General features: G+C 35.1%; 1 protein-coding gene across 9 annotated transcripts in view; it reads right to left on the reverse strand.

Annotated features, from left to right (window-relative positions):
- Positions 1-14796, reverse strand: part of Slc26a7 (solute carrier family 26 member 7) — a 223662-nt gene that overhangs the window by 130939 nt on the left and 77927 nt on the right. For all 9 annotated transcript variants that reach the window (XM_010611993.3, XM_019205705.2, XM_010611994.3 and 6 more), the window contains one exon: positions 9008-9172. In XM_010611993.3, coding sequence (XP_010610295.1) covers positions 9008-9172 — 165 coding nt within the window. The remainder of the gene's footprint in view (positions 1-9007; positions 9173-14796) is intronic.

Consider the following 14796-nt stretch of genomic DNA (forward strand, 5'->3'; position numbering starts at 1 on the left):
ACTAAGCTCCAGTAGATAAAAATTCCTATTGGGGATCATCATTTGCTTCCTAGATCTCAGAGGAGCAAAGGTAATATTTGTGTCTGTATGGATAAATAAGAAAGCCATTCATCAAAACTGACTGGTCTACTTGATAAAATAGGAGTTCAGCTCACTTTGAGACTAAATACTAATTCTTTCAATTGACCATTTATTATGATGACATAAAATAGAAAATATTGATATACATAAAAATCTATCTGGTTTGACGTATTTCAAAGAATGAAAAATGTTTCTCCATAACATATATTTTACTTATTATTTTAGGTAAGATTTTTCTGAAGCATTTAACTGACATTTCACACACACACATACATACATACATACAATATATACTTATATAATGTATTTATCTGATTTGGCCAGTCCTTGTAATTTTATTACATACATACAATATATATTTATATAATGATCTGGCCATTCTTTGTAATTTTATTTTAACATTGATGCAGTCTCAATTCCTATAAGAGTATCTAGAAGACAAAAGATATTCAACAGATATAATAGATATTCAAAAGATATATTGTTGAATGAATGAGTACTCTAGTTTAACATAGTAATAATAACAATAAATATCTAAATTGAACAGATTTTTACCCTGAATAAGCAGAATGGCTAAGAGAGGAAGGATAGAGACTCTTTGATCGTTGTCAGTACTTAGTTACCATTTACTCATTTATTCAACATGTTTATTAAAAGTTGTATCTTGTACAAGATATTAACCTAAACAGTAAAGCTACCATTACAGTAAATTTCAAGCAATTCCTCTTTGTTATAGTCAATCTGGCATAAATACCTGGATTATTAAACAATTAAGTTTAATAAAACAATAACTTAAAATTTTATAAGAATGAAGGAATAATGGAGGCTGGTATTTATTTGAGAAAAATAAACAGACACCTTTTGGGAATCAGTGTTTTTCATTACATAACTATTGTTTTTCATTACATAACTATTACTGAAGTTTGTATAAGACCGCATATAGGAACACCTTTGAAGAGACAGTGCGGTATCTTGTGCCTATGATGCCATCACTCTGAGAAGCTGAGGCAGAAAGATCACAAGTTTGAGTTCAACCTGGGCAATTTAGGGACTTAGTGAGAGTCTATCACAAAAGAAAGAATAATTAAAGGGTTGGGAATGTAGCTCAGTGCAAAAGTTCTGGGTTCAATCCCTAGTACCACAAAGAAAGAAAAATAGCTGTACAAGAGGAAAAGTCTAATGTGTTCACTCTATTAATCTTCATGATACATAAAAAAATGCTTACACATTTAGAAAATATTAACAAGTGTTAACTTAATGGACTTTCTGCTTAGTACTCATCCAGAAAATCCCATTAACCAAAATAACACTTTCTGGTATTCTGGTTAATATGATAAAATGTATAGGAGGAAAAAAATGCTTTTAACATACTTAATGTGTAATGATACCATCAGTAAGCCTTCAGTTGTAAGAATGAACTGCCCATAAAGGACCACAAAGGATGCTCAAACATATGAGGTATGATCACAGAATAGAGTGGAGGTTTACATCTTTAAAAATGCATTACAGTAACACTGCCATTAATACTCCCCCCTCCCCTTTGAACACATTTGTCCCATCACTTGACACTTTCTGACTCACTTTCAGAAGTCCTTTTTCATGTCTTTAATTATGCTGCCTTCATGTCTTGAATTGATTCCAAACATTTACTTTTCATGGTCATTTTCACTTTGAGGAAAAGCAGGAGGTTACATGGTGCCCGACCCCGTGAATGACCTGGATGAGGACACACCACAATGTACCCCCCTTTCTGTTGGGAGACACTCAGCAGCAGCATTCACCGTATTTTTACCACAACTCAGAAAGACACTCACAAAAGAGGACTTCCAGAGCTGCTTCAGAATGTGGTAACAATGGTGGAATAAGTATATCTGAAGTTATGGAGACTGTTTTCAGGGAGATTAATGGCAATATGTCTTATACTAAATGTTTTCTTTAAATTTAAACATCACCATCACCATATATTTTAATCACACTGCGTATTTCTATGCCAAAGAACAACTTGTGAACCCTTTCATATTACTATTTATAATTCCTATGCTGCCTTTGTGCTAAAAGTCCATCAAAAATAAGACTTCACTTCATTAGAGAGGAAAACAGGGTAGTAAAATTAGAAAGCTTTCATAATGTCAGCATACTATATTACTAGCAAATACAAATTAGTAATCCGCAAGCTACTCATCTTAATTCTCAAAATATGATCTTGAGTCAATCAACAAACACAAACCAAGACTATTTCCAGGAGAAAAAAATGGTAACATTCATTATTTGCTGACTTATGTACAAAATTAAGTCTGAAAATATATTTGGCAAAATCTGTGTCCAAAATACATATCTAAAAATATGGATCGTTTTTGTTTCCAGAAGAGTATTCTTAAAACATGCTAAGGTATTATCACTAAAATAAACTATTTTCCTCATTATATTTACTATCAAGACTTCCATTGAATAAAATATAATACATAATCTATCTCATTGCATTTTGGAATATCTGGTGAAAATCTATGTTTATCTTTACAGGGCACATCCCTTAATTTCTTTTTTCTGCCCTGAATTCTGAAGACCTTTCACTGTTTCTTATGACAGGCAGATGGTACAGCAAAGGTTGGGGAAGAAAGGATGGGGAAACTGTTGAAACTTTATCACTATGTGGAAGGTAAATGAATTAACACTTGCAGTCACCATCTTGTCATCTTATATGTGGAGACTCAACTTCATTATTACAAAGTGAGCATTATTATTTCCATTTAATGTAAGAGGAAAACAAGGCTTGGAGAGGTTAGGTTAATTGCTTATGGATATGTCAAAATTAAAGCCGGCTCCTGGGAAGAAGTTCTTGGTGTATCTCCTTATCAAACCTTTGTAACGAATACTACCTACATATGTAGGGTCTGATCTCTAGCCAAACTGCAGAAGTTGCTAGAATAGAATCACAGAATTTCTGAAATAATGATCAACAATCATCAAGACGCAATATATATGTACCAGTTCCTTAAAACTGTCATCACATATCTCAAACATATATCAATAAATAATCATAACAAGATATTTTAAAAGCCACCTTATCAGAATGGGCTCCTCTACCTACCTTATCTAAACAGTCTCACTCTCTCACCCTAACATGCTGCCACCATCAGTCACACCACCATTTCCTTCATTAACAGCTGTGAGTGTCTAATTTGCCTATTTGTGTTTCTCTCCTCCCACCCTAATTCAAAAATCTCCTCAGCATTTCTATAAATTCCATAGGAACAAGGATATTACTTTTCAGTTGCATCTTCAGTGCCTATACATTGGTCAATACATATTTGCTGAATAAATCTGTTTCCTTGGTTCTTTAGTCAAATATGCATGTTAATCTCTTCCTATGAATGTGTAGTTCAGAAAATATCCCCAGATTACTGTGTTGAATGTTAAAGGCAGCTTTCACATCCCTGAAGCCTCCAAACCTGAGCCACAGGCATGCCCTTTCCCCACCTCAACTTTCTTTCAAGTTGATTGTATTTTAACTCAAATTCCTAGCAGATCCAGATTTCTGTTCACAGACCCATCTCAGATCTTCTTACAACTGATGTTTGTACAAGTTCTGCTCATAAGATTTTGATGTCTCCTACCAACTTTGGCTACATTTCATTGCATCAATAAATACTTCAGGATAGGCACTGTTCAAATCAAGCCCCTTAAACTCCTTCCCTTCCTAAAGTAATGAATGAAGTTAGAAGGAAAGAAGGAAGAAAAGGAGGGAGGGATGGGCAGAGGGAGGGAGGGAGGGAGGGAGGAGGAGGAGGAGGAGAAGAGAAGAGAAGAGAAGAGAAGAGAAGAGAAGAGAAGAGAAGAGAAGAGAAGAGAAGAGAGAAAAGAAAAAGGCAGAAAGAAAGGAGAGATGGAAAGAAAGAGAATGTTCAATTTAATATCAAAACCTCAAAAGGTAGAGGGAAAACAGTATTCTATAAGTTTTTATATCATTATGTCTAAATTTCTGATCAATAACAGTATCTCACACTGGGAATGAATCCATTTGCTATTGCTTCAAGATATAATTTAAGTCTCAGACCAGAAAGTAGTCTAAGGGAAGCATGGTATGTTAAACAGCTAAAAACAACATGGGTACACGAAACTCACTTGGACCAAATACCCAACCAAGCATGCCAAGGCCCAGGTGGCATCCAGCCATCCCTTGTTTAGAAAAATAAGTTTAATTTGAATTACTTGAGCACTGGGTTTTGCGGTGATGCATTTTTCAGTGAATTGTGGGGGATAGAAAGAACTTAGCCCAAGATGGTTGAGTTGCAAAAAAAATTTGCTGTCTGATTTAGAATTTGAAAGTAACCTTTGTTAGAAATTTCCATATAATTGCTCCATATTCAAATTAAACCTGCTACATTTTCTATTCCCTGCATCACTGATTGAATCAATCTGCAGATGAACATTCCATTTCCCTCCCTTTTGATTTATTTTGTCTATTTTTTAAGGTATATGAAACAGCTCTGTGAGTCACCATGGAAAAGGCACAGTATCTGCAGAGGAAATGTGGGCTTTCATAAACCACCAACGCGTGCTCTTGATTCAGAAATCCCAGAGGGCCTATGTCTTCAAAGAAGATTTGTTCTACACATATAAACTTCATTTGTACATATTTAATTGTGATCTCATCCTCTATAAAAGAAAATGTTTCATCAGCTCTGATTTCCTTCTGACGTTTCAATCCCACTTTATTAACATTCTTGGTTTCTGCTTCACAGGCTTTGCAGTCCAAACTAGAAAAGCACTTAGCTTATACTTCAGGGTTTTGGGTGAAAATGAAACTGTTTTCTAGACTGAAATTCCCTATTTTAAGGCAAAGAAATAAAAAGAAGGGTGGTTGAATATATTGGCAAACTTGCCTTTTGCTCTTGGATTTAATGCACAGAACTGTGCATAATTATGAGAACAGAATTCATATAAAGCCATGCCAGTGAAACTAGCTTTGCCAAGTTTATCATAGGCTGCTACAGGCACCATCTCAAAGAAATCCACATGTGCTAATATGAAATAGGAATTTTTCTAATTTTTATTATGCCTTCTGGGGAAAACATCTCTTCTAACAAAAAGATACTTCATCATTTCTCAATTTAAAAAATGTTTTTCTATTCTAAAGAATTAAAAGTTTCACTCTTATTTATGTGAGGAACCAAGTTATTAATCAATTATCTGAATCTGAAGGATAACAAGAGAAAAACAATTTAACTATTGAGTCAGGATCCCAAGACAGAGTGACCCTGGTGGCATTATTGTTCCTGTTTATTTTTAAACATATTATGGCCAGCATTATTTCTAATTTATTAAATGAGATTATAACTGCTCATGGGATTTTGTGCTGAATCGATAGAAATATTTATAAATAAAAATCAAGAACACCACTTCTTCAGTTCTGATAAGAATTTCAATCCCTTCATTAAGAGTAAAAATATTTAATTTATAAATCTTCAGGTCACCTTGATTTTCAAGGCACTAAGACACATATAACCCCATTTTGCTATTTAATTTTTCACCTGATTAAGAGTCCTCAATAGAGGGAAAAATGGTATTTATTATTTAAGAGGTACTTTAAAAAAATCTATACTTTGTTATGTCCAGCTATTCATGAGTAGGAAGAAAAATAATGACTTCCTTTTAATGAACACCTGTGTTCTAGGCATTTAGCTTTGAACTGGATTCCATCAAGTGTAATTATCATCAATTTACAAAACAGGCAACTGGAAATTAAAAACACTAGGTCATTTGCTCAGATTGTGGCTGGAGCTGTGATCTAAATCTGGACTTCTCCGATTCTAATGTTTTTTGCTACATTACTCCTTTCTAGGAAAAAATAGACTTATCAACTAGTGTTCGACTGTACAGACGCTAATAAAATCACCACAGCTAAAACTTAACTCAGAGAAAATGTTACATTTTATTCAAAATATAACTGAAGAAGAATGTATTGAAATATATTTCAAATTCATTAAAAATAACCGTAAGTTAAAGGAAAGTTTTATTAGAAGTATATGAATTACAAAAGAAAAAAATTCTGAAGAACAAAGGGAGAAGTAGAGTATTGTGTGAAGGAAGTAAGAAAAGTTAGATAAGTGGTTAAATTAAATCTTTTTAGGGATTTAGAAGAATCATGAAAGTTACTCCAGAGACTTTCTTTGAATATGTGGACCAGTAAAATCCTAGGTGGGAACTCAGTACCAAGGGAAAATCTTAATAGGATTTCCCTTCACCTGAAGAAACTGGTTAACAACTTTCACCTAGAAGAAAAGGAGTGGTCTAAGTCAAAAAGCTTTGTAGAGTTTGTTATATGGGCTTGTGCTAGTCAGCTTTCTGTTGTAATAAATGCCTAAGATGATCAAGGTATAAAGAGAGAGAATTTTTTGGCTTCCAGTTTGAGAGGTCTAAGTCAGTCGGCCCTTTTATCTGCGGGCCTGTGGCTAGGTGGCACCTCAGAGTACACAGAACAAAGTTGCACACCTCATGGCCAGGAAGTAAAAAAAAAAAAAAAAAAAAATGAAGAGAAGACTAGCATTTCTCATTCTTTTCAGATTTGCACCCCAAATAAGTAGAAGACCTACTACTAAGTACCACCTCTTAAAGGCTCCACCGCCTCTTAACAGCAAAGTGGGTTGGGGACCTAACCTTTAACCTAAGGCCTTTGAGGGGAATTCAAAATCAAAGTGTTATAAGTTTATGTTCCCATAATAGGGCAGAGCTGACACTTCCTATATCTGAGTCAAATCATTCCCTAAAAGTGTTCCACTGAGGTTAGTACACCAACTAGACCAGAACATCAGCATGGATGAAGACTTCACCTATTCAAACCAGGAAATTGAATTTTCTTCATAGCATAGAACCAGGCATAGCCTCCGTAGAAATGTTGTAGTAGACATCATAGTAGCAGAAGGGACAGAGCCCCAACTGCAATCCCCACCTAGGAGCAGAATGCAGGCAGAAGGGTCGTTTTTCTCCAAGTTGACAGTAAGGATTTCTAGTGCCAGAATTGACTGCTGAACATATTGGTCTGCCAAATTTGAATTCTTGTGATAAAAATGCATCCTACCTGACACTATTAAGATTGTGACTGGCTCACTGGGCAAGAGTGTTTGGAAAAAGGGCCAATTGACTTGGGCAGACCTCTCAAACTGGAAGCCAAAAGTAAATCTCTTCTCTTTATATGTTGATCATTTCAGGCATTTATTGAAACAACAGAAAGCTGACTAGCACACACAACAAGATTCTTTTTTATCCTAGATATAAATTTATGTTCCAAGGGATATCAGTGATATATTCTTTATCTCTCATCAGTCTGAAGAGCTTTCAAAAAGATTAGTTGTGAAAACACAGAAGTAAGAATTAAAGTTAAAGAGTGAAAATTCTCAAGAACATATTAATTCATCTTGCTCTAGATTCTTTAACTCAACGGTCAAGACCTCTATGATGTCCTCTGCCCTGTTTCTTCATGCTGAGTTTAGCTATTCTCCTTCAGGCACCTAGTGATCTAAAAGCAACTTCAAATTTACATTATCATCACCAGATTTTCTCACCTGAACTATTCCAAAGCTCACGTTTGAAATAACTCAGTGTAAACTATGCTCCAATCACCAAGTATTTCCAACACTGCAGGATCAGCACCGATCAATACCCTGGCAAAGAACAAAGCACCATTCCTAACAGGGTAGGGCTCTATGATGCTCAAAAGCAAGAGAAACTTTAATTCACTTCCAACCATAGTAATTACACTAACTAGATCATGTGTATGTAGAATTAGTTGTCCAGAATTATTCCTAAATCTGATTCTGTTTCAGTGTGAGATCTTATAACAGATCTCTAAAGTCCTAAAGTAGCTTGCAGTTTTTCTCACAAGAAAATAAAATGGAAGAAAGTTTCTACACAAAACTCTTTAGTATATTGTTTATGCAAAGTGCCACAAAAGAACCATGCTGAAAAACAAATAGTCCCACATCAGGCTATCCTGATTCATTAACACAACTCACAAAAAGAAAGGTGAACATCTATAACTGCATAAATAACTAAAGAGGCCAAACTGTAACCCACAGGCATTTTCTACTCTATACATGCAAGGTAAACACACTGTTCCAGGAAGGAGATTAAGGCACAATTTTAACCGATTTTGTTCTGTGCTGTACCCGTGGTGTCACTGAAAGTCTTAACTCTCAGCCAGTCATCTGACAGCTTACAGCTACTCTGTTCTGATTTTGTTTGAGCTGAAGCTTGGGATTATGTTGCTTCCAGGCCCAGTTCCAGTTTTCTTGTTTTGGTTTTAAGCTTTCTTGTAATGAATGAATCACTGAGCCGGATATTACCTAAGGAACAAAATTGAGAACCAGTTTCCAATTCCATGCAGCCAATTACTATTTTTATTAACTATTTAACCCCCTAATCAGAGAAACCCTTGCTTGAACAATGGATACCATTTTTTCACATATCAAACACGCAGTTTTTTAAAAATAGAGTTGACAATAATAAAGCTAGAGTAAAATATTATGTGTACAATTTTTGTATTGAAATTTGGAAAAAAGTATTATACTCATTGGATCTGGTATTTCAATTACTAGGAATTTATTCTAGTAAAATAATCAGCAATGCAGGCAATAATATAGAAATGCAGCAAATTCTCAGGAAGCCAAATATAGTAGAGAAACAACAGAAACCAACTCAATCACAGGAATTAGAACAGTAAGTTATCATGACGATTGTTCCAACATTAATAGATATTACTCCTTAAACTAGCCTCACACCCTACGTTATATTTAAAATGCCCTTGATGATTTTACATAAACCCAAGGTGTCATAATATAGAGAAACCTCAGAGGTTTCTCTCTGAGAGAATTCTCCTTTGTGAAAAATACACTCAAAATCTAAGAACAAAGACCTTTGGAAAACTCACATAAAACAATCCAAGAGGTCCAGATATATATGGTATCTTTATTCCCAAGAGATATTTGACTTGCGAAGTTACCACATGGGTGGCAGCCCCAGTTGTCATCGCGCTGATCACAGGCTCTGTAAGCAGGAATGTGGCACTGCCCAGTTGTAGCACAAACATGGCCACCTGTGGGGACAAAGGAAGAATCAGATGATACTTTCAGGTGAAAGTTCCCAAGGTTTTTGGAGGACTAAAATCTGATACGTTTTCATCTTCAGCTTACAAAGACATAGCGGACTAACATGTAGTGGGTTTAAATTTTATATAGTAAATATGTTAGATTTTCTTAAGAACATTACTATGTCCCAAGACTTTCCAAACATTACTGGATTCTGTGGATTTACATCAATTAAAATTAACTTTTTTTCCCTGAATGTTGACTTTTTTTTTCCTCCTTTCATAAGCCTACATGTTGAAAGGGAGTTGGGGGAAGATGTACTCAAATCAGTGACCATATGGATACTGAAGAAAAATCAATTTGCATTACCATAGCTGTAATTTTAAAAATATAAAATATATGATTCACTATCTGATACCCAATAGACTTAAAACCTCAAAAGCACTACCACTGTGGAAATTAGTATAGAGATACCTCCAAGAACTGGGATTGGAAGTCCCATTTGACCCAGCTATCCCCCTGCTGGGTATCTTCCCAAAAGAATTAAAAGAATCAGAGCACAATGATATTTATGTGCACCCATGTTCATAGCAGCACAATTTGTAATAGCTAAACTTGGAAGTAGCCCAATTGTCCATCAACGGGAGACTGGATAAAGAAAATGTGTATGTGTAGGGTTTTTTGTTTAATAAAGTGGAGTACTACTCAGCCATAAAGAACAAGAAACTAGAGACATTTATAGCTAAGTGGATGCACACTAAGGCCATACTATTAAGTGAAATAAATAGGACACAAATGCGTAAATACCGAATAGTTTCTCTAGTGTGATAAACTGAAATTGTAAGTAAGGACTAAAAAGTATAATATAGAATGTGAACTAGGAAGAAAAGGTGAAAAGGGGAAGGGGAAATGGGAGGGGTAGGGGAAAACAAAGAAGGGAATGGAATTAATATGAGAAAATAAAAATGAAACAAAGTCTTTGTAGATAAGGGAGGGAGGGAGGCATTGAAGGGAGGGCAGAGGAATGGGGAAAAAATAAGAACCAAGATGGATTATGTAAAAGTGCAAATTTCCAATGATGAATGTCACTACCTTGTATACCAATAAAATTAATTTTTAAAAAAACCTCAAAAGCACTGAGGAAAGAGCAATTTTTAAAGTTTTTCCCAAATTTCTAAAAAATGAGAATGCTATTTGACCTGTCATGTGGCTCTAACAGGCTAATATTTAATAAGAAGTTGCCAGGACATATTTGTACATGGGGAAGATCAGAATGAAGAGTTCAGAAAAAGGGCATGTCTTAAGAAACCTAAAAATCAACGCAAAAATAATTTTCCAAAACATTTTCTTACTACTCCTAACATCACCCTGCATAGTAAAAAACTATTTCACAATCAGATAAAAGCATCATGTCTGTGTAGAAGCCAGGCATTGAGCTCTGCTGCAAAAGGTGCCACCTTCTGCAGAGAAAACCATAAGTCTCATTCTTGCCACTTTCACGATCCGTGTCCTTTGCTAGGTAGACCTTTCAGATGGATGACTCTCGGAATTACAACTGAGTAAATGCAGTCCTAGAAACCATAAAGAGGAAAATTTGCTGTTTTGAAAGAAACACTCAATCACATTTATGAGTATCCACGGTAGAAAAGGGGAAAAAAGAAGGTCATGTGTTAATTAGGGACTAATTAGAATATTTAGGTCAGGTCTTAAAATTCTTGTTGGAAAATGAGATTAATTATTACAGAAGTCAGTGGAAAGAAGAGCAATGAAGTCTCCTTCTATCCAAAAGTTACAGTGATGAAAATGAGAAGTGTAAAATGCTGCTTGATACCACAAGAACATGAACAAATAATATGTAAGAGGATGTGAAACCTGTAAAAGGAGAAACACACATGATGCAGTAGGAATACCTTGAGGTATTACACCCATTTACCCAGTCTGGAAAACCAGCCATTAATTTTGAAAATGTAGAAAGGACTACACCACATTTTCTAGGTCTGGAAAACTTCAGAATTTATCACTGCAGAAAGAAATGTGCATAGTTTGTAGATTAGCATCCATCTCTCATTCCTAGCACTTGGGAGGCTGAGGCAGGAGGATTGCTGTGAGTTCAAGGCTAAACTGGGCTACATAGTGAATTCAAGGCCAGCCTGATCTGCATAGTGAGATTACTCTGCCTTTAAAAAAAAAAAAGGAGGAGGAGGCCGAAGGGGAGGAGGCAAGGGCTACAAATTCTGATCCTAAAATGTTTTCAGAAACTGTAGGTCATCTGTCAAAGTAGAAATGTTCTGAGGGAAATACCCAAGCAACTAAATACTGTATATATTTTCCCTAATCAAGACTTGTCATGTAGAGGTACAAGATCCCAACAATGAATGTAACTGTACTGTATCCCTAAAATGTACCAATAAACTCAATTAAAACTGAAAAAAAAAAAAGAAAAGTATCAGTGCTAAATACTGCATATGGTTACAAAGGAACCTTAGTGATGTTTTTGACAATTCTTGGCCCAATCTATTGGTTTTCATTTTGAAGTCACAATCAGGTAAGAAAAAATGATGAACCAGTTACTCTTAAGTCTCTCTCTCTCTCTCTCTGCTGGTAAATACATTACCAGTCTGTGATATTGATATTAGAGGGCATGAAGATGAAATTAGCAGATTTCATATTAGAGTAGGATGCACATCAGAGAGTTGGATTATCATGTCATCTAAGGGCAGCATACAAGTAGTCTACATCTTTAAAATTGTGAAAACTATTTACATACATAAAATTGTATTTATACTACACATGGAAGGTTGGAAAGTGTTTATTTGTATATTAAACAGTCTTATCATTTTGAGAAGCAAAGTTTTGGGGAGGCTTTGTATAATCCATTACCATCTCACCTTTTATTCCTCATCCCTTTTTCATTGCTACCCTGAGGGGTTAATGATTTGCCATGCCTGAGGGAACTGAAGTGTCACCAACTACTACTCACTAAATCATTAACTTCTAGTAGCAGCTTCTTTGTCATTTTCACAGCATGAAATTTACAAATGGAAGGGTCTAGGAAAAGTACAAGCTATAAAAAGTAAAAGATATAAAAGAGTTCTCTAATCTCAAATGTTGAAAATATGGGAAACTACCTTGCAACAAAATATGAGAAAGAGTGGAACATTCTCTTTTAAACTACAAAAAAAGTTTTATATATTTTTGTAATATTCTACTTATACACAGTTTTGTGCTTTTAGAAAATACTCCCAGCCAGGGACAAATACCTAAGGTGAAGAGTTCTTGACTTTCAGGTCAACAAGTTTCTTAAGATCTCATTTCTGACACAGACCACTGGGCAGGTGAACGATGATTGCAAATGTGAGATTTAGCTGAGGAGAAATTACGCTTTTCTGGGGCACAACCTTCTCTCTAGCCCAAAACATGGGCAAATACTTTGATGAAGGAAAAGAAGAATGAAATGAAAAAACAGGAGAATGAGCAGGAGGAGAACTTTAAGAACTCACCCTATTCCTACTGTCCAAATATCAAGTTTTTTCACATTGAAATTAGGGACCTGGCTAGAGGCTGATGTCCACAGCCTGAAGGTATCAAGTATTCAGGCAACACTGGTTTTGTAAGAGAAGTCCAAAGACTGGACCATATCTTCAAACTTCAATATGTAAAATGAGGGTCCTCTAAAATATTTTTACTTGGAAACCCAGTACTTAATTTTATATTAATATTAAATATTTTAAGCAAATTATTTCATAAACAGCCAAAAACTTCCTTTTACTGATAATATAGATGACAATGATTCCACTATGGCAAGTCAACTCCCCAAACCAAGCCATGAAACATTTTATGAGAAAACAAATTTTATATACTGTATTTCAGATGTTTATAGTAATGCTGATGTTCTGGGCTAATGCAGAAAACCTCTGACATACATTATCAAGGTTCACTAGCATGTTACTATTTGGTAATGTTGTGTAAATATCATGTGTTCTATATAAATTGATTGTATCTCAGATTTCAGGCCTTTTTTTCTTTTACAAGAGGCCTTCAAATATATTTTAAATGAAAGATTATATAGGAAAGAATTGTATATGTAAGTGGATGGAATATAGTGTGCTGTTGCTGTTACGTTGGTTTGGTTGCCATCTGGTTCTTTCATTATACCCAATCATTCATTTATCTATTTAATGAGTATTTATTAAATACCTGCTAGGGGAGAGGCATAACACTGTTGCAGAATACAGATATAGAGGTCACACCTTAAAGAATGTATAAAGAGAGGAGAAATTGATGATGTCAGGAGAGAGGAATGTTAGCTGCAACCATAAAAGAGACTAACACAGGTATCTAGAAGGTAAAGTCTGAAAAGCTGTTAGCACAGATCACAAAAAACTAAAAAGTCCTATGGTGTTTGTTGATCAGCTATACAGTTATGGGCAAAAAACTAAATTGCTCACGAAGTGAGGAAAACAACTGAGTGCTGCACAGGGACCACAGAAAAGGCTACTGTGTGACCAGATGCCTTAAAAGAAAAATATCAAATAGATATCTATGAGATTATGAGTTATACAATTTAGGACATAAAGTTCCCCCTCCACACTATTTTCAGTTAAGAGTGTGATGAACAAAGCCAGAAAGTACAAAGTTGTGGGTAGATCTTGAATTTATATTATAAAAAAGCAAATAGTCTTAAAATGGCTATGTACTGCATGATTCCATTTACAGCAGTTGTAAAACGTCAAAACTGTAGCAGCAAAGCAGATCAATAAGTTTCCATGGCTTGAGAGTGGAGGACTATGTAGGAAGATGGCTACATGTTCTGTATGATGCCGTGAAGGTGGATATGTGATGCTACACATCGTCAAATCTCAGATTTCACAAGAGTGAGCCTTAAGGTGTGCAAATTTTAAACAAATTATTTTGGAAGCACTCTCAAGTGACCTTGAATAACCAAAACAATGTTTAAAATGAACAAAACTGGAAAACTCTCCAACGTGATTTGAAAACTTACTACAAAGCTACAATACTCAAAATAGTATATAGGGCCAGAGATATAGCTCAGTGTCACTGTGCCTGCCTGGCAAGTACAAGGTTCTAAGTTCAATCCCTGGTACCAGGAAAAAAATATATATATGGAGGAGGCATTGAAATAGATACAGCGAACAATAGAATAAAATAGCGCAGAAATAAACCCTTAAATATATGGTCAAGTAATTTTTGATGAAAGTGTAAGACCATTTAACAAAGAAAACAGCCTCCCAACAAATGATTCTGGGAAAGCCCTTTCACACACAAAACACAAAACAATGAAGCTAGAAGTCTATTCAACACCATATATAAAAATTAACTTAAAGTTACTGAAAGATCTAACTATAGAACTCAGAACAATAAAAACCTTACAAAAAGCCTTGGGTTTGGCAAAAATTTCTTGGATTTGATACCAAACACATAGGCAACAAGAGAAAAAATAGACCAACAGAACTTCATGAAAATATCTTTAAATTGTGTATCAAAAGATACTGTAAACAATGAAAAGGCAACCCACAACAGTTAAAATATTTGCAGGGCCAGGGATTTAGCTCAGTGGTGCTGCTGCCTGCTTCTCAAATGTAAAGTCCTAAGTTTGATGCCCCAGTACCAA

The sequence above is a fragment of the Fukomys damarensis genome, unplaced genomic scaffold (genome assembly GCF_012274545.1).
Source record: "Fukomys damarensis isolate Sample0158 unplaced genomic scaffold, DMR_v1.0_HiC HiC_scaffold_5, whole genome shotgun sequence".
Lineage (NCBI taxonomy): Eukaryota > Metazoa > Chordata > Mammalia > Rodentia > Bathyergidae > Fukomys > Fukomys damarensis.